The sequence below is a fragment of the Narcine bancroftii genome, chromosome 2 (genome assembly GCF_036971445.1).
Source record: "Narcine bancroftii isolate sNarBan1 chromosome 2, sNarBan1.hap1, whole genome shotgun sequence".
Classification (NCBI taxonomy): Eukaryota; Metazoa; Chordata; class Chondrichthyes; order Torpediniformes; family Narcinidae; genus Narcine; species Narcine bancroftii.
This window is the reverse complement of record NC_091470.1, coordinates 169,717,166-169,730,378: the sequence shown is the minus strand read 5'-3', so window position 1 is coordinate 169,730,378 and position 13,213 is coordinate 169,717,166. Positions and strand designations below refer to the sequence as shown.

At 39.8% G+C, this 13,213-nt stretch overlaps 1 protein-coding gene across 1 annotated transcript in view; it reads left to right on the top strand.

Annotated features, from left to right (window-relative positions):
• The window catches only part of nphp4 (nephronophthisis 4), a 346,370-nt gene that overhangs the window by 126,908 nt on the left and 206,249 nt on the right, over window positions 1-13,213 (top strand). The window contains exons 6-7 of the mRNA XM_069919049.1: window positions 7,720-7,856; window positions 12,069-12,220. Of these exons, the coding sequence (XP_069775150.1) occupies window positions 7,720-7,856; window positions 12,069-12,220 (289 nt within the window). The remainder of the gene's footprint in view (window positions 1-7,719; window positions 7,857-12,068; window positions 12,221-13,213) is intronic.

Genomic DNA, 13,213 nt, shown 5'->3' with positions numbered 1-13,213 from the left:
TGTGTCTCCACTCTCCATGGGCCCACCATAACAGCAGTGCCACCGTTTATTGAGGCTCAAAACATTTTTTAGGCCATAAGATAAAGGAGCAGAAATGGGCCATTTGGCCTATCAAGTCTGCTCCACCATTCCATCATGAACTGATCCATTCTCCCACAGCCCCACTCCTTCTACCTTCTCTCCATAATCTTTGATACCATGACTACTTGGATACCTTTCAGTTTCTGCCTTAAATACAGCCAATGACCTGGCCTCCACTGCTGCCTGTGGCAGCAAATTCCAGAGGTTCACCACTGTGGCTAAAGAAATTCCTCTGCTGGGCTTGAAAGGATTTTGGCTCGAAACATCGCCCATTCTTTTTCACCTGCAAATTCTGCTTCACTACTGAGTTCCCCCAGCAGATTGTATTTATCTTAAGAGTTAAGCATCTGCAATCTCCTGTGTGTCTCCACAAATTCACAATCCTTGGTGATTTTCCTAATTCCTATGCAACTAAATTTTATTTGGCTTTTCCTCTCCACTCATTTTGTAACCATTTCAAGACGGTCCCATTGTTGGAAACATGTCAACATCAATCTTGTCATGCCCAATTAAGATTTCATGTGCTTCATAAGATCATCTCTATTTTCTTGCTGTGATGGAGCTCAGACAAAAGCATCTATTTCAGGAATTTTGTGCTAACAATATGGACCATCCACTGAAGATGGCAGAGCACAATAACAATGAGCCGTGACAAGTCATTGGCATTCATTAATCCTCCAATAACAATGTGATAATAGTCCTTTCCATTGAAGCACAAGAAGGGGGTCTTAGTCTTCCAACACTTTTATCCCCAGATGGCTATTGGAGGGGATGGTACATTCCATCATCACTGAGAGGTGGCTCCAAGGATGCTAAAGGATTTCCAGCCTTTACAATGGTGGTCTTCTACAATTCTGGGTACTGTTATGCAGAGTTGGAAGATTGGCGAGGACCTTTGCTTTAAGTATATATCTCTTTGGTTTGGCTTCGCGGACGAAGATTTATGGAAGGGTATGTGCACGTCTGCTGTAGGCTCGTTGGTGACTGACAAGTCCGATGTGGGACAGGCAGGCACGGTTGCAAGGGAAAATTAGTTGGTTGGGGTTGGGTGTTGGGTTTTTCCTCCTTTGTCTTTTGTCAGTGAGGTGGGCTCTGCGGTCTTCTACAAAGGAGGTTGCTGCCCGCCGAACTGTGAGGTGCCAAGATGCACAGTTGGAGGCGAGATCAGCCCACTGGCGGTGGTCAATGTGGCAGGCACCAAGAGATTTCTTTAAGCAGTCCTTGTACCTCTTCTTTGGTGCACCTCTGTCTCGGTGGCCAGTGGAGAGCTCGCCATAGAACATGATCTTGGGAAGGCGATGGTCCTCCATTCTGGAGACGTGACCCACCCAGCGCAGTTGGGTCTTCAGCAGCATGGATTCGATGCTTGTGGACTCTGCCAGCTCAAGTACTTCGATGTTGGTGATGAAGTCATTCCAATGAATGTTGAGGATGGAGCGGAGACAGCGCTGATGGAAGCATTCCAGGAGCCGTAGGTGATGCCGGTAGAGGACCCATGATTCGGAGCCGAACAGGAGCGTGGGTATGACAACGGCTCTGTACACGTTGATCTTTGTGTGTTTCTTCAGGTGGTTGTTTTTCCAGACTCTTTTGTGTAGTTTTCCAAAGTGGCTATTTGCCTTGGCGAGTCTGTTGTCTATCTCTTTGTCGATCCTTGCATCAGATGAAATGGTGCAGCCGAGGTAGGTAAACTGGTTGACCGTTTTGAGTTCTGTGTGCCCGATGGAGATGTGGTGGGGGGGGGGGGGTGGGGGCTGGTGGTCATGGTGGGGAGCTGGCTGATGGAGGACCTCATTCTTCAGGCTGACTTCCAGGTCAAACATTTTGGCAGTTTCCGCAAAACAGGACGTCATGCACTGGAGAGCTGGCTCTGAATGGACAACTAAAGCGGCATCGTCTGCAAAGAGTAGTTCATGGACAAGTTGCTCTTGTGTCTTGGTGTGAGCTTGCAGGCACCTCAGATTGAAGAGACTGCCATCCGCGGTACTGGATGTAAACAGCGTCTTCATTGTTGAGGTCTTTCATGGCTTGTTTCAGCTTCATGCTGAAGAAGATAGTAAAGAGGGTTGCTGGAGCAGGGCGGATTCTTGGACTGAGCGGCTGGCACTGAAAAGGGATTGGAAGTGTTCTGACCATCGATTGAGGATGGAGATCTTGTCGCTGAGGAGGACTTCGCCGTCTGAGCTGCGCAGAGGGCTTTGGACTTGGGGAGAGGGGTCGTACACCGCCTTTAGTGTCTCATAAAAACCCCTGAAGTCGCCAATGTCCGCGCTGAGCTGGGTTCGTTTAGCGAGGCTAGTCCACCACTCATTTTGGATCTCCCAGAGTTTGCGCTGAAGGTGGCTGCATGCGAGACAGAAGGCTCGTTTTATCTCTGGCCAGGAAGGCTTTGCAAGGTGAGCCTGGTGGGCAGATTGCTTCTTTGCCAGCAGCTCCTGGATTTTCTGGTTGTTTTCGTCAAACCAGTCCTCGTTTTTCCTGGAGGAGAAGCCCAGTACCTCTTCAGTGGATTGCAGTATGGCCATTTTCAGCTGATCCCAGAGGCTTTCAGGAGACGTGTCAGTGAGGCAGTTTGCATCCTTGAGCTTTGCTTGGAGGTTTGCCTGGTAGTTTCCTCTCACTACGTCTGACTGCAAGTTGCCAACATTGAACTTCTCTCTGGGGGTTCCACTGTTCTTGAACTTTGGCTTGAAGTGAAGGTTGAGCTTGCAGCGAACAAGCCGGTGGTCAGTGTGGCATTCCGCGCTGGGCATGACCCTGGTGTGGAGCACATCTCATTTGTCTCTTCCTCGCACCAGAACGTAGTCCAGGAGGTATATATATTTGCTTTAAATATAAAATGTAAATCCAATCTCTTTTGGTTCAGGAAATGAGTCAAAAATAATTTGAATCTTATCCTGTGAGCATGCGCACACACACCAGCACAATTTGCACACCTTGGTTCTGGAGCAGTGGTGATCAGGTTGAATAGTTTCCTGCCTATCCCCATGAACTCCACAACAGTGGAGAAGAACAACAGAAATGCTGGAGGAACTCAGCAAGTCTCTCAGTGCCTCTGGTATTTCTGTGTTTTCACTATAATCATAGTGTCTGCAGATTTTTGTGTTTCAGCTCCTCAGATTGAAGGTGTGACATTGTGGAGAAGAACCTTGAGACTGAAGACTCCACTGACGGCTATTTAAATAGATGGAATTCCTTGTACCGTATGGGCAGGGTGCTGCAGAATAGTCAGAAAAGCAATTTAAAAATAAATATTCTTGCTTAGAACTTTGTCAGGATATTTATGACTAAACACAATCAATGACCGGTAAAGAATGGTACAATACAAGTTTTTTACAGCCTTAGCTGTAGCAAAAAAATGTCAACCTGGAAATCAGAAGAGAGCCTGAGAATACAGCAATGGTACATAGAAATGAATAAATGTATTCCATTGGAAAAATAATAAAAAAATTAAAGTCACAGTATTCGAACAAATTTGGGCATGTGAGAAAGTGGAAAAGTTTTGGGAAGATCTAAATCAGGTATTAAATAAAATCAGAAAAAGCGACGTACCAAAAAATCCAGAGATCTTTCTTCTAAGTAATTTAAGAAGTAAAGAACTAGGCCTCAATTTGGATGAAGCACAAAAAAGATTTATTATGATAGCCTTAGCTGTAGCAAAAAAATATATAATGTCAACCTGGAAATCAGAGGAGAGCCTGAGAGTACATCAATGGTATATGGAAATTAATAAATGTATTCCATTGGAAAAAATAACATATAATTAAAAAAATAAAGTCACAGTATTAGAACAAATTTGGGAACCATACATGGAACACAACAGAGAGGGCCTACCGCAGACCTCCACCCCCTAAAATGATAGAATGAGAAGAAGACGAAATGACCTGATCCAGTGTGTAAAAGTAGATGATTGTTTAATGTATTGTATATGTTGAACGTTGAGTGGGTAGGAGGGAGGGGGGAAAAAGGGGAGAAAATGACACTGTGTATATTCAAGAGGGAAATGTTTGTGTGTATTTTGGTTAAAATGGTTCATTGTGTGAAAAATTAAAAAAAAATTATACTTAACACTTAAGAAATTAAAGAAATTTAATTTGACATCAGATTTATATTTTAGATGCAATAAAGAAGGCTCTTTTATATACTTAAAACATTATTTATCATTTGTATCAATACAAAGTATAAATTCAATAATATAGTAACTTAATAAACCATACAAAATGATGCAATAAGTTTTTAATTTTCTTCCCAACTCCCCTCCCTCCAAAAGAAAGAAAGAAAAAGAAAGGAGAAAAAGAGAGATTCTACAAATATATAATTAACATAATTATTGACTTTTTTTTATAATTACTAACTGAGAGGGGTGGGCAAAATGGAGGATGTGGATGGACTTTTATTCATAAAATCCATATATGGTTCCCAAATTTTATAAAAGTTTTCAGATCAGATTCCTTAAATTATAGATATATATATTTTTTTTGTTAAGGTATACAATTTTGAATTTCAATATGCCATCTATTTTTATCATATTCTCAGTTTTCCACATCACTGCGATACATTTCTTTGCTGTCACTATGGCTATATTTAAAAAAAAATTCTTGATATTTATCTAACTTCAATTTTGTATCTTCATATATATATTCCCAAGTAAAAATATTCTTGGATCTTTACCTTTATAATCTGTCCTTACAATACACTCAAATATTTCCAAAATTGTTCCACTTTCACACAGGACTATACCAAATGTAAAATGGTCCCTATTTCCTTGATACGTCAAACACTTATCCAGATGATTAGAATTAAGTCCATTTAATTTATGTGGAGTATAATATAATTGTGATGAAAATAATATTGAACCATTTGATATCAAGCATTAACTGTATTTGTAAAACTCTTGACACAATTTTGATCATATTTCCTCTTGGATTTGTATATTTAAATTTTCCATCGCAATTTTGATTTATATAAATCTTTTTCTCTTTTAGTTTCTTGTAATTTTATATGCATATTAGTAATATCTTGATAATAAATGTTTCTTATTATACATTCAAATTGACTCTTTTTCTGAGAGCCTCAAATCTTTTCTTAATTTCTTTTTAAAATATTTTAATTGATAATATGCAAAAATTATATTATTTTGTATATTATCTTTTAATTGCTCAAGTTAAAAAGATTAAAAAAAAACAATCTTTTATCCTCTATTTTCCTTTACTATTCCAAGGTACAATATAATTTTTTACATCAACTATATCTTACACCACAGAAATTAAATTTTTAGATGCAGTAAAGAAATGGTTTTTTTTATACTCTTCATGGGAAAGTTCAAAATTAAGACTCTTTTGGACAGAACTGAGTTTATTTTTGGAAGAGTTGCAAAAGTTAAGTTTCCTCAAGATCCAAATATTTTTTCACTTGGAAATATTTTTGACACAGTTGAAATTAAATAAATATCAAAAAGAATTTGTTAAAATAGCCCAGGCGGTAGCTAGAAAATGTGTGGCAATAACTTAGAAATCAGATGCGTATTTGGGAATGGGCAGATGACCATACTGAAATAGTTCATTGGATACCACTTGAAAAGATTACATAAAATTTACGTAACAAATTTTAATTTGGAAATTGTATTTACAAATTGTAGGAATTAAGTTGTAATCACCCAACCTGAATATAAAATCAAGAAAATTAAGATATTTAGATTTTATTTGATAGTTTTAGTTAGTTTTTATAAATACTATCCAGATGGTTTTTTTTTTCTATTGGGTTGTGGGGTGGGGTGGGGGGAGGAATTTAAAAAAAATGTTTTTAATGCATATGTGAAATTAAATAAAATTTTTAAAAAAAAGTCAGAAATGCAGATCACAGGTTATCTGACCCAAAATGAAATCTGAGTTACCATGCCCTAAATACAAACAGAGTGGTTTGGAAATTCAGTAGGTCAGGCAGCATGTATTGAGAAAGAAAATCAGAGTTCACATTCTAGGTAAGTTATCTTTCATCCGAACTGATGCCTTCTGAGTATTCCTAACATTTTCAGTTTTTATTTCTGATTTCCAGCAATTTTTTTTACATTACTAATATCAGACCTTTGGATGATTTTAGCAGGTTTTCCCTCAGAATCATGGCCAGAAATGTCACAAGAATTCCCTCAAAAAGAGAAACAGTTTCATGATTAGTTATCTGAGAACAAAACGTCATGAAGAAGATATTTGACACAGAAAGCAATTGTAGTTTAAGTAACCATTTGTCTTGGTGAATATCTATTGCTGCTGGGTTTTGGGGTCCTCTGGACTCGTCACACATACCACTGAGAACTTATTCAAATCTTTTTTTAAGGATTGCAGCTAAAGAATTGAATTATATTGAAATGGGTGGTGGTGGGGGAGAGGGTGAAATAATAAAGAGAAAGATGGGGTGGAAAGTTAAAGGAAGAGGAGAAGAAACGCAAGTTCCACCAAAGCAATATACAGTAAAACCCCTGGTTATTTGGCACATATGGGGATTGATAGATGCTGGAGAAGTGAATTTGTCATTTGATTGAGATTGTATATTGCGTGAAAGGTGAACTAACCATTAGGGGGTGACAATTTTATAATTTTGTATGTTTTTACCTATTTATTTTCTGCGAATTTTTTTTGCTTGCTGCTTGAGGCTGTTGGTTGCTTGGAGATTTTACTGTAATTCCATGCAATTAGATATTTGAGTGATAAATGGGTTCACTAATAGTATGAAACAAGAAAGTCTGCAGATGCTGTGATTGAGGTTAATGCACAAAAAGTGCTGGAGAAACTCAGCAGGTCCTGCAGTGTCCAGAGAAGGCAAAGACATCATCAATGTTTCGAGTCTGAGCCCTTAGACTTGGCTAACTAAAAAGAGACATTCTTTTGGCTACAGTAACACCTTTGCAGAGGAACTCTTACTGAGAAATACAGAAAGATTGGATGCCAGTCCTACTGAATGCACGGGACAATAAATGGCTACTTTGATTATAGAAGGACATTGGGTTAGAGTTGTGTAGTTATACAGGACAGAAACAAGCCCTTTGATCCAAATCATTCAGGCCAAACAAGATGAGCATCTGAGCTAATCCCACTTGTCTGTGTTTGCATTATTCCAAACCACGCATTCTCAATGGTGGCCTTGTGGCTCCCTTTGGGGGGGCAGGGGGCGTGGCCTATGGAGGCCACGGACTGAAATCATAAAATATTTTTTTATTTAGTCGTTAGGAGAGAAACCAACTAAACTTGACTGCTTCACATGGAAAGGAGCCCATAAACATGGAGCAGAGTCCTCAGGAGCGCAAAGTCAAAAAAAAAGGTTGACGGTGGCTGCTCTGAACCTTTCCTGTGTAAATGTCTCATAAATGTTGCAATTGTTCCCACCTCTATTGTTTCTTCTAGCAGCTCATTCAATTTAAACCCATCAGCCTCTGTATGGGTGGGGAGGGGAAATACCCTTCAAATCTTTTTCCTCTCACCTTAAACCACTGTCCTCTTTGTTTTCGACTCCTAGTGTCTTAAGCAAAATCACTGATTATTTTCTTTCTGTTTTGCTCTGGCCCTGACAGCCAAATGATTACAAGGGTGAGGGCGGCAGGTCCTTGGTTTAATTGTAACAAGACAATTTATGTTTTGATTGAAGGTGATGCTTTGAAGAAACCTCATTTACTGACGACTGTTACATGCTTCTTGGATAAGCTATCGCTTCAGCTGTACCCAACAGTGGAAAAGTTTGAAGAGGAACTGGTGGAATTGCTTAATGCAGACCGACTCCTTAAGGTATGGCAGAGTGATAAATAATGCTGAAATTGCAAGCTTTCTCTGACTTCATTCAGAATTTTCATCATTCATTTTCTTTCTTGTGTTGCCGGTGATAAATATCGTTGCAATTAAGAAGTGTGAAAGTTTTGGTTACCTTTTTAGTTGTAATCCTGGACAGCCAGAAGGTCATGAGTCTATGGAGCATGTTGCCACAGGCGGCTGTCGAAGCAAGGTTGCTGGTTGTATTTAAGGCAGAGATTGACAGGTATTTGATTAGCCAGGGCATCAAGGGTTGACGGGAGAAAGCTGGGCAGTGGGGCTGAGTGGGAGGATGGATCAACTCATGATGGAAAGCCAGAGCATACTCATTGGGTCGATTGGCCAACTTCCATGTGATCTTCAGCTCAGCTGTAGGCATGCTTAATTACCAAGCATTAGTTTGGAGTGCTACCACAATGTGAACTAATCATGATTCATCCTGATGCCCTTTCAAATATTTTGAATAATGCTGATTAGATTAGGAGACATATTGGACCTGGTGTTTTGTTGCCTGATATTGCTGGATAATTCACCCCTTCTGCATCATTTCCTCTTTTGTGATCTAGGACCCATTTTCTAGCTGGGAGCTGGTCTTCCAACACATTGGCATGGCTTGGTGCAATACAAGCCTGTCCCAAAAGTATCATTCACAAACACTTGAAGGAACTGTTTGTGGAAAAGCTCAAACAAAACTAAAATTACATAAAAATAAATCACAAGGCAAAAATACACAGAATTTAAAACATTTAAACTAACTTTATTAAATCAAGTAAAATGTTTCAATGATCTTCTTGCCATCAGCTGATTTTTCCTCTTTATTCTGTATCTCGGAAGCAGAGTCCAAGTACCAAAGCCTCACTCGAACAAAGCAGTACTAAATCTGAGCTGTTTCAGTATAACTTTGGAATAGGATAGTTGTGAAGAAATGAATAGATGTTGGGAATGTGATAGGGTCTGTAGGAATCAAGGTCAGGGTGGCACAGTCAGAGCATCTAACATAGCACAAAGAGGGTGTGAAAGGCAGAATTAGGGCAAGTGTGGCATAATCATAATGTGTAGGACTGGAGACAACTATGGGAGAAGTGGTCGGGTATGAAAGAAAGCAAGTGGAAGAATATCAGGAAGAATAAGATTGTTACCTTGCCACCTTCAGATATTTAAATAAAATATTAAAAAAGACTTTGCTCTTGTTTGCTCTGAATGTTTAATGGTGTTGATGATTAAAACAACTTTTATCAGGTTAAGCTGTTAGGCCAATGCCTTTACAACACCAGCGATTAGGAGCGGGGTTTGAACCCTGCGTGGTCTGTAAGGAGTTGGTACGTTCTTCCTGTGTCTGTATGGGTTTTTCATGGGGGCTCCGGTTTCCTACCACCCTTCAAAATGCACTGGGAGTTGTACATTAATTGAGTATAATTGGGCGGGACCGGCTTCTGGGCCAAAAAGAGCCCGTCACTGCTCTGTGTGTCTAAATTTAAAATTTACGTTTCTCCGATGTGAATGGAATTTGAAGTAACTCATCTTGCTCATATTTACCACATAGATGAGGATCATTGATGCACCTCTTTCACTTTGCTTCATCTTCACTCCATTCACACTCTCTTTCATTCCTTTCTTTGTTTTTCATTGACCTATTGTATATTATTTTGAAGACTTTTATAAGGTTCAGAGCAAAGAGTCCCCACTGTTACAGGCTGATGCTGATGCACCAAAGTACTCGTTGAATATTTGTGACACATCTCTATTACCTGCTGTCAAAAATTAACAGCCATCATCAAGGATCCGCACCATCCAGCACATACTCTATTTTTCCTGCTACCGTCGGGAAAGAGGTGTAGGTTCCACAAGACTCGCACCACCAGGTTTAGGAACAGCTGCTACCCCTACATGATCGGACTTCTCAACAAAAAAACTCAATCAGGGACTCATTTAAGGACTTGTATTTTTGTACTTTATTGATTTTTTTTTCCCTCTGTGCATTGTACAGTCAGTTTGTTTACATTTTATTTGTTTGCATGTCTGAATTTTATTGGTTTGGTCAGCAAGTCTAGGATACAATGCAACTTGATCTTCAAAGTGCATGTTACCCCTGAAAAGTAAAGGGACTATATGGACAATGAACAACAACATTCAACGAGATGACACAATAACTTACCTAAGTTAAGTCTTTTCTGAGTAACCTCTTACTGTGATGCCTGGTTGAGACTGAAAGCTGATTTGTGAGAGAAATTTGTTTAATTTAAATCAACATATTACTCTTGCATGGCTAAACTAAAAAGGCAGTTACACGATAATTTCATGTTGACTGTTTTACATGGCTTAAAAGTGAAAATATGATGAGAAAATGAATGTGCAAGATATTGTGAAGTTTCCAGGATTAAGTTCTGTTGCACAGCAACTCGTCGATCAGATCGCCTGATGTTCACTGCCATTTAGACTGTGAGAGAATGGAGAACACAATCTGCTGGAGGAACTTGGCGTTGGAGCAGCATTAATGGGTGTCAAAGAACTGACCACAAAACACTGAAGCAGAAATAGACGACGCACCCCATCAAGTCTGCCCGTCTTTTAATCATTTTTCCACTCAGCCTGGCCTTCCAGAGCTCTGCAGCAGGCCCAAGAACCCCTGAACTGTCAAGATGCATTAATCAGGATGGTCTTTATCGACTGCATTTTGACATTAAACACCATCATCCCCTCAAAGCTAATCAGCAAACTCCAAGACCTGGGACTCAACAGCATCTCCACAATCTCCATCAGTACTGGAGTACAATAGGGCGGCGTTCTTAGCCCCCTGCTCTACTCACTTTCCACCTACGACTGTATGTCTTGGTACAACAATAAAACACCATCTACAAATTTCCTAATGATACCACAGTGGTGGATTGTATGAAGAAAGGGGATGAGTCGGCCTACAGGAGGGATACGGAAAACTTGGCTGAATGGTGCGCCAACGATTAGCTTGCGCTCAATGTCACCAAAACCTGATTGTTGACGTCAGGAAAGGCAAACCAGATGTGTACAGTCCAGTGATTATTGTGGTATCAGTGGTGGAGAGGATGAGCAAAATTCAGTTCTAGAGAGCCATCATCTTGGTGGATCTTTCCTGGACCCAATACACTAATAGCTTCATAAAGAAAGCACATCAGCACCTCTGCAGGAGTGAAATTTAAATATTATATCCAAAAATAAAGAAAACACGCACTATTTAACCCATAAAATGGGTGTCTACCTTCCTTTATTACGCTCTTCCAACTGTTTCTAATGGTCTCCTTTCCTCCTCCCAGCATGAACCTCGTGCCACTCACCTTGCCAACCCATTCACCTATTCACACGCGTATCATCACAACTCCTTGCTCTGACCTCATGTGCACATTACCCACCGTGGCCTGCTGTGCATTATCAACGGCAGCCAGCATGTGCACCACCTCCAGCTCGCGTTACTCCAAACGAACACTTGCGGTGCCAGGTCCAGGTAGATGCGCGACTGCGACAGCCCCCCTTCAGCTTCCAAATAACATGAGGAGGCAATTGACTAGATCTACTCTCCCTTAAAAAAAACAGTCTGGTTTTCCTTATGAAGAAAAGTATCATGATGGTAAAGAGGTAATGAATGTCGGGCACACCACAACCTTTGAAAGAGGTTGACAACATTTGGGAAAATGCAAGAAACCTCCCCCAAAAATGAGGGTAATGCTATTGATAGATGCAATTTCTTGATTATGTGCAATTTTTTTTCCAAGTAGCAGTAAATATAATTATCAACATCGCAGAATTATTTGTTTGGAGTTTGTATGAACTAGTTTCTAGCCTCTTAACATTTAATTGTATGAAAAAAATACAACTATAGAAGGCAATATTGTCTTATGGTCTAGAAAATTATCTTTGAAAGGAACATGCATTTGATTGATCAGTGGAAACTAAAATATATTCAAAATGTAGTCTTGAGAAAATTGTATCCCTGTATTTTAATGTGTCAAACCTTTGTTCAAATTTCTGTTGTGTTATACTTATTGCAGGCAACTGAAGTATAACATTGCATCTTTACAAAAGGGAATAGTAGTAGCAGTAATTTCTCTGATGGAAGACTGTTCATCTCTACTCCCAGTCAGCTGCATTTACACTTATTCTTTGATTTACTTTCTTGCTTTGTTGTTTGAGAATAAGGAGTCTGTTTTGTACCCCTATTAGATTGACCAAGTTGCTGATGGAAGTACCGTTGTTATTCAAGAACGAAGACTGCACGTTGGTGTTCATAATGGCTTGTGTTATGTGCAGAATCCACAGGTTGTGGTTTTGTTGCCAGGGACAATGCAGGGAAAATCTGGGAACACCTCCAAAAGGTAATTATAAATAAGGTGAAATGCATTACTTATGCTGGCTGGAGTACTTGCATGGAAAACTTACGATGTTCACTTTGATAAGTAGTCCCATTTGCCCTTACTCCTTTGAACCTTTCTTATCCATTTTCCTGTCTAAATGTCTTTTAAATATTACAAATCTACCCACCTCTACAGCTTCCACTGGAACCTTTTACCACATACTGACCATCCTCTCTGAGGGAAAAGTTGCCTCTCAGGTCCCCCTTAATCCTTTCTCCTCTCTCTTTTACCCTTGACCTCCAGTTTTAAGCATCCTGCGCTCCCATTGTGGTCTCCTTTACATCAATCTGCTGCTAAAGCGTGCATCTCCCAGTGGCCACATTTCAGTGTCCCATTCCCATGTTGATATGTCTGTCCATGGTCTCATGCACTGTCAGACTGAGACTATCCACAAATTGGAGGAATAACACCTCATTTCTTCTGTGCACCCATTAACATCATGGCATTAACATCAACTTCTCTAGTTTCCGTTAAGAATATCACTTCCCCTTCTTCTATTCCATCTCCTTCCCTCTAGTTCTGTCACTTTCTCTTTCTCTTTCCCTCTGGCTCCTTTCATGGAGCCACAATCAATTCTCACCTTTCCTCTTTATCATATCCAATTAACACCATTTGACTGCTGGTCTGGATTCTTTCTCCCTCCCATTCTTTCCCCTATCTCTCTTGTCTTTAATTAAGATACCTGCCTGCTTTTTTCCTTTTACCTTGAAGAAGGGCTCAGGCCCAAAACGTTGGTAATGTAGCTTAACCTTCTATGGATGCTGTGAGGCTGGCTAAGTATTTTTCCTATAATCTCAGCATCTGCAGACTTTTTGTGTTTCACTCTATTCACCTTATGAAAGACAGTGACTATTCATTTTATTTTATAAATTTCTGTCATCCAGGGAAAAAAAAGCCACAGTCTATCCAGTTTCTCAGTATAGCTCAAGCCCTTCAAATCAGTAATATCTTAAT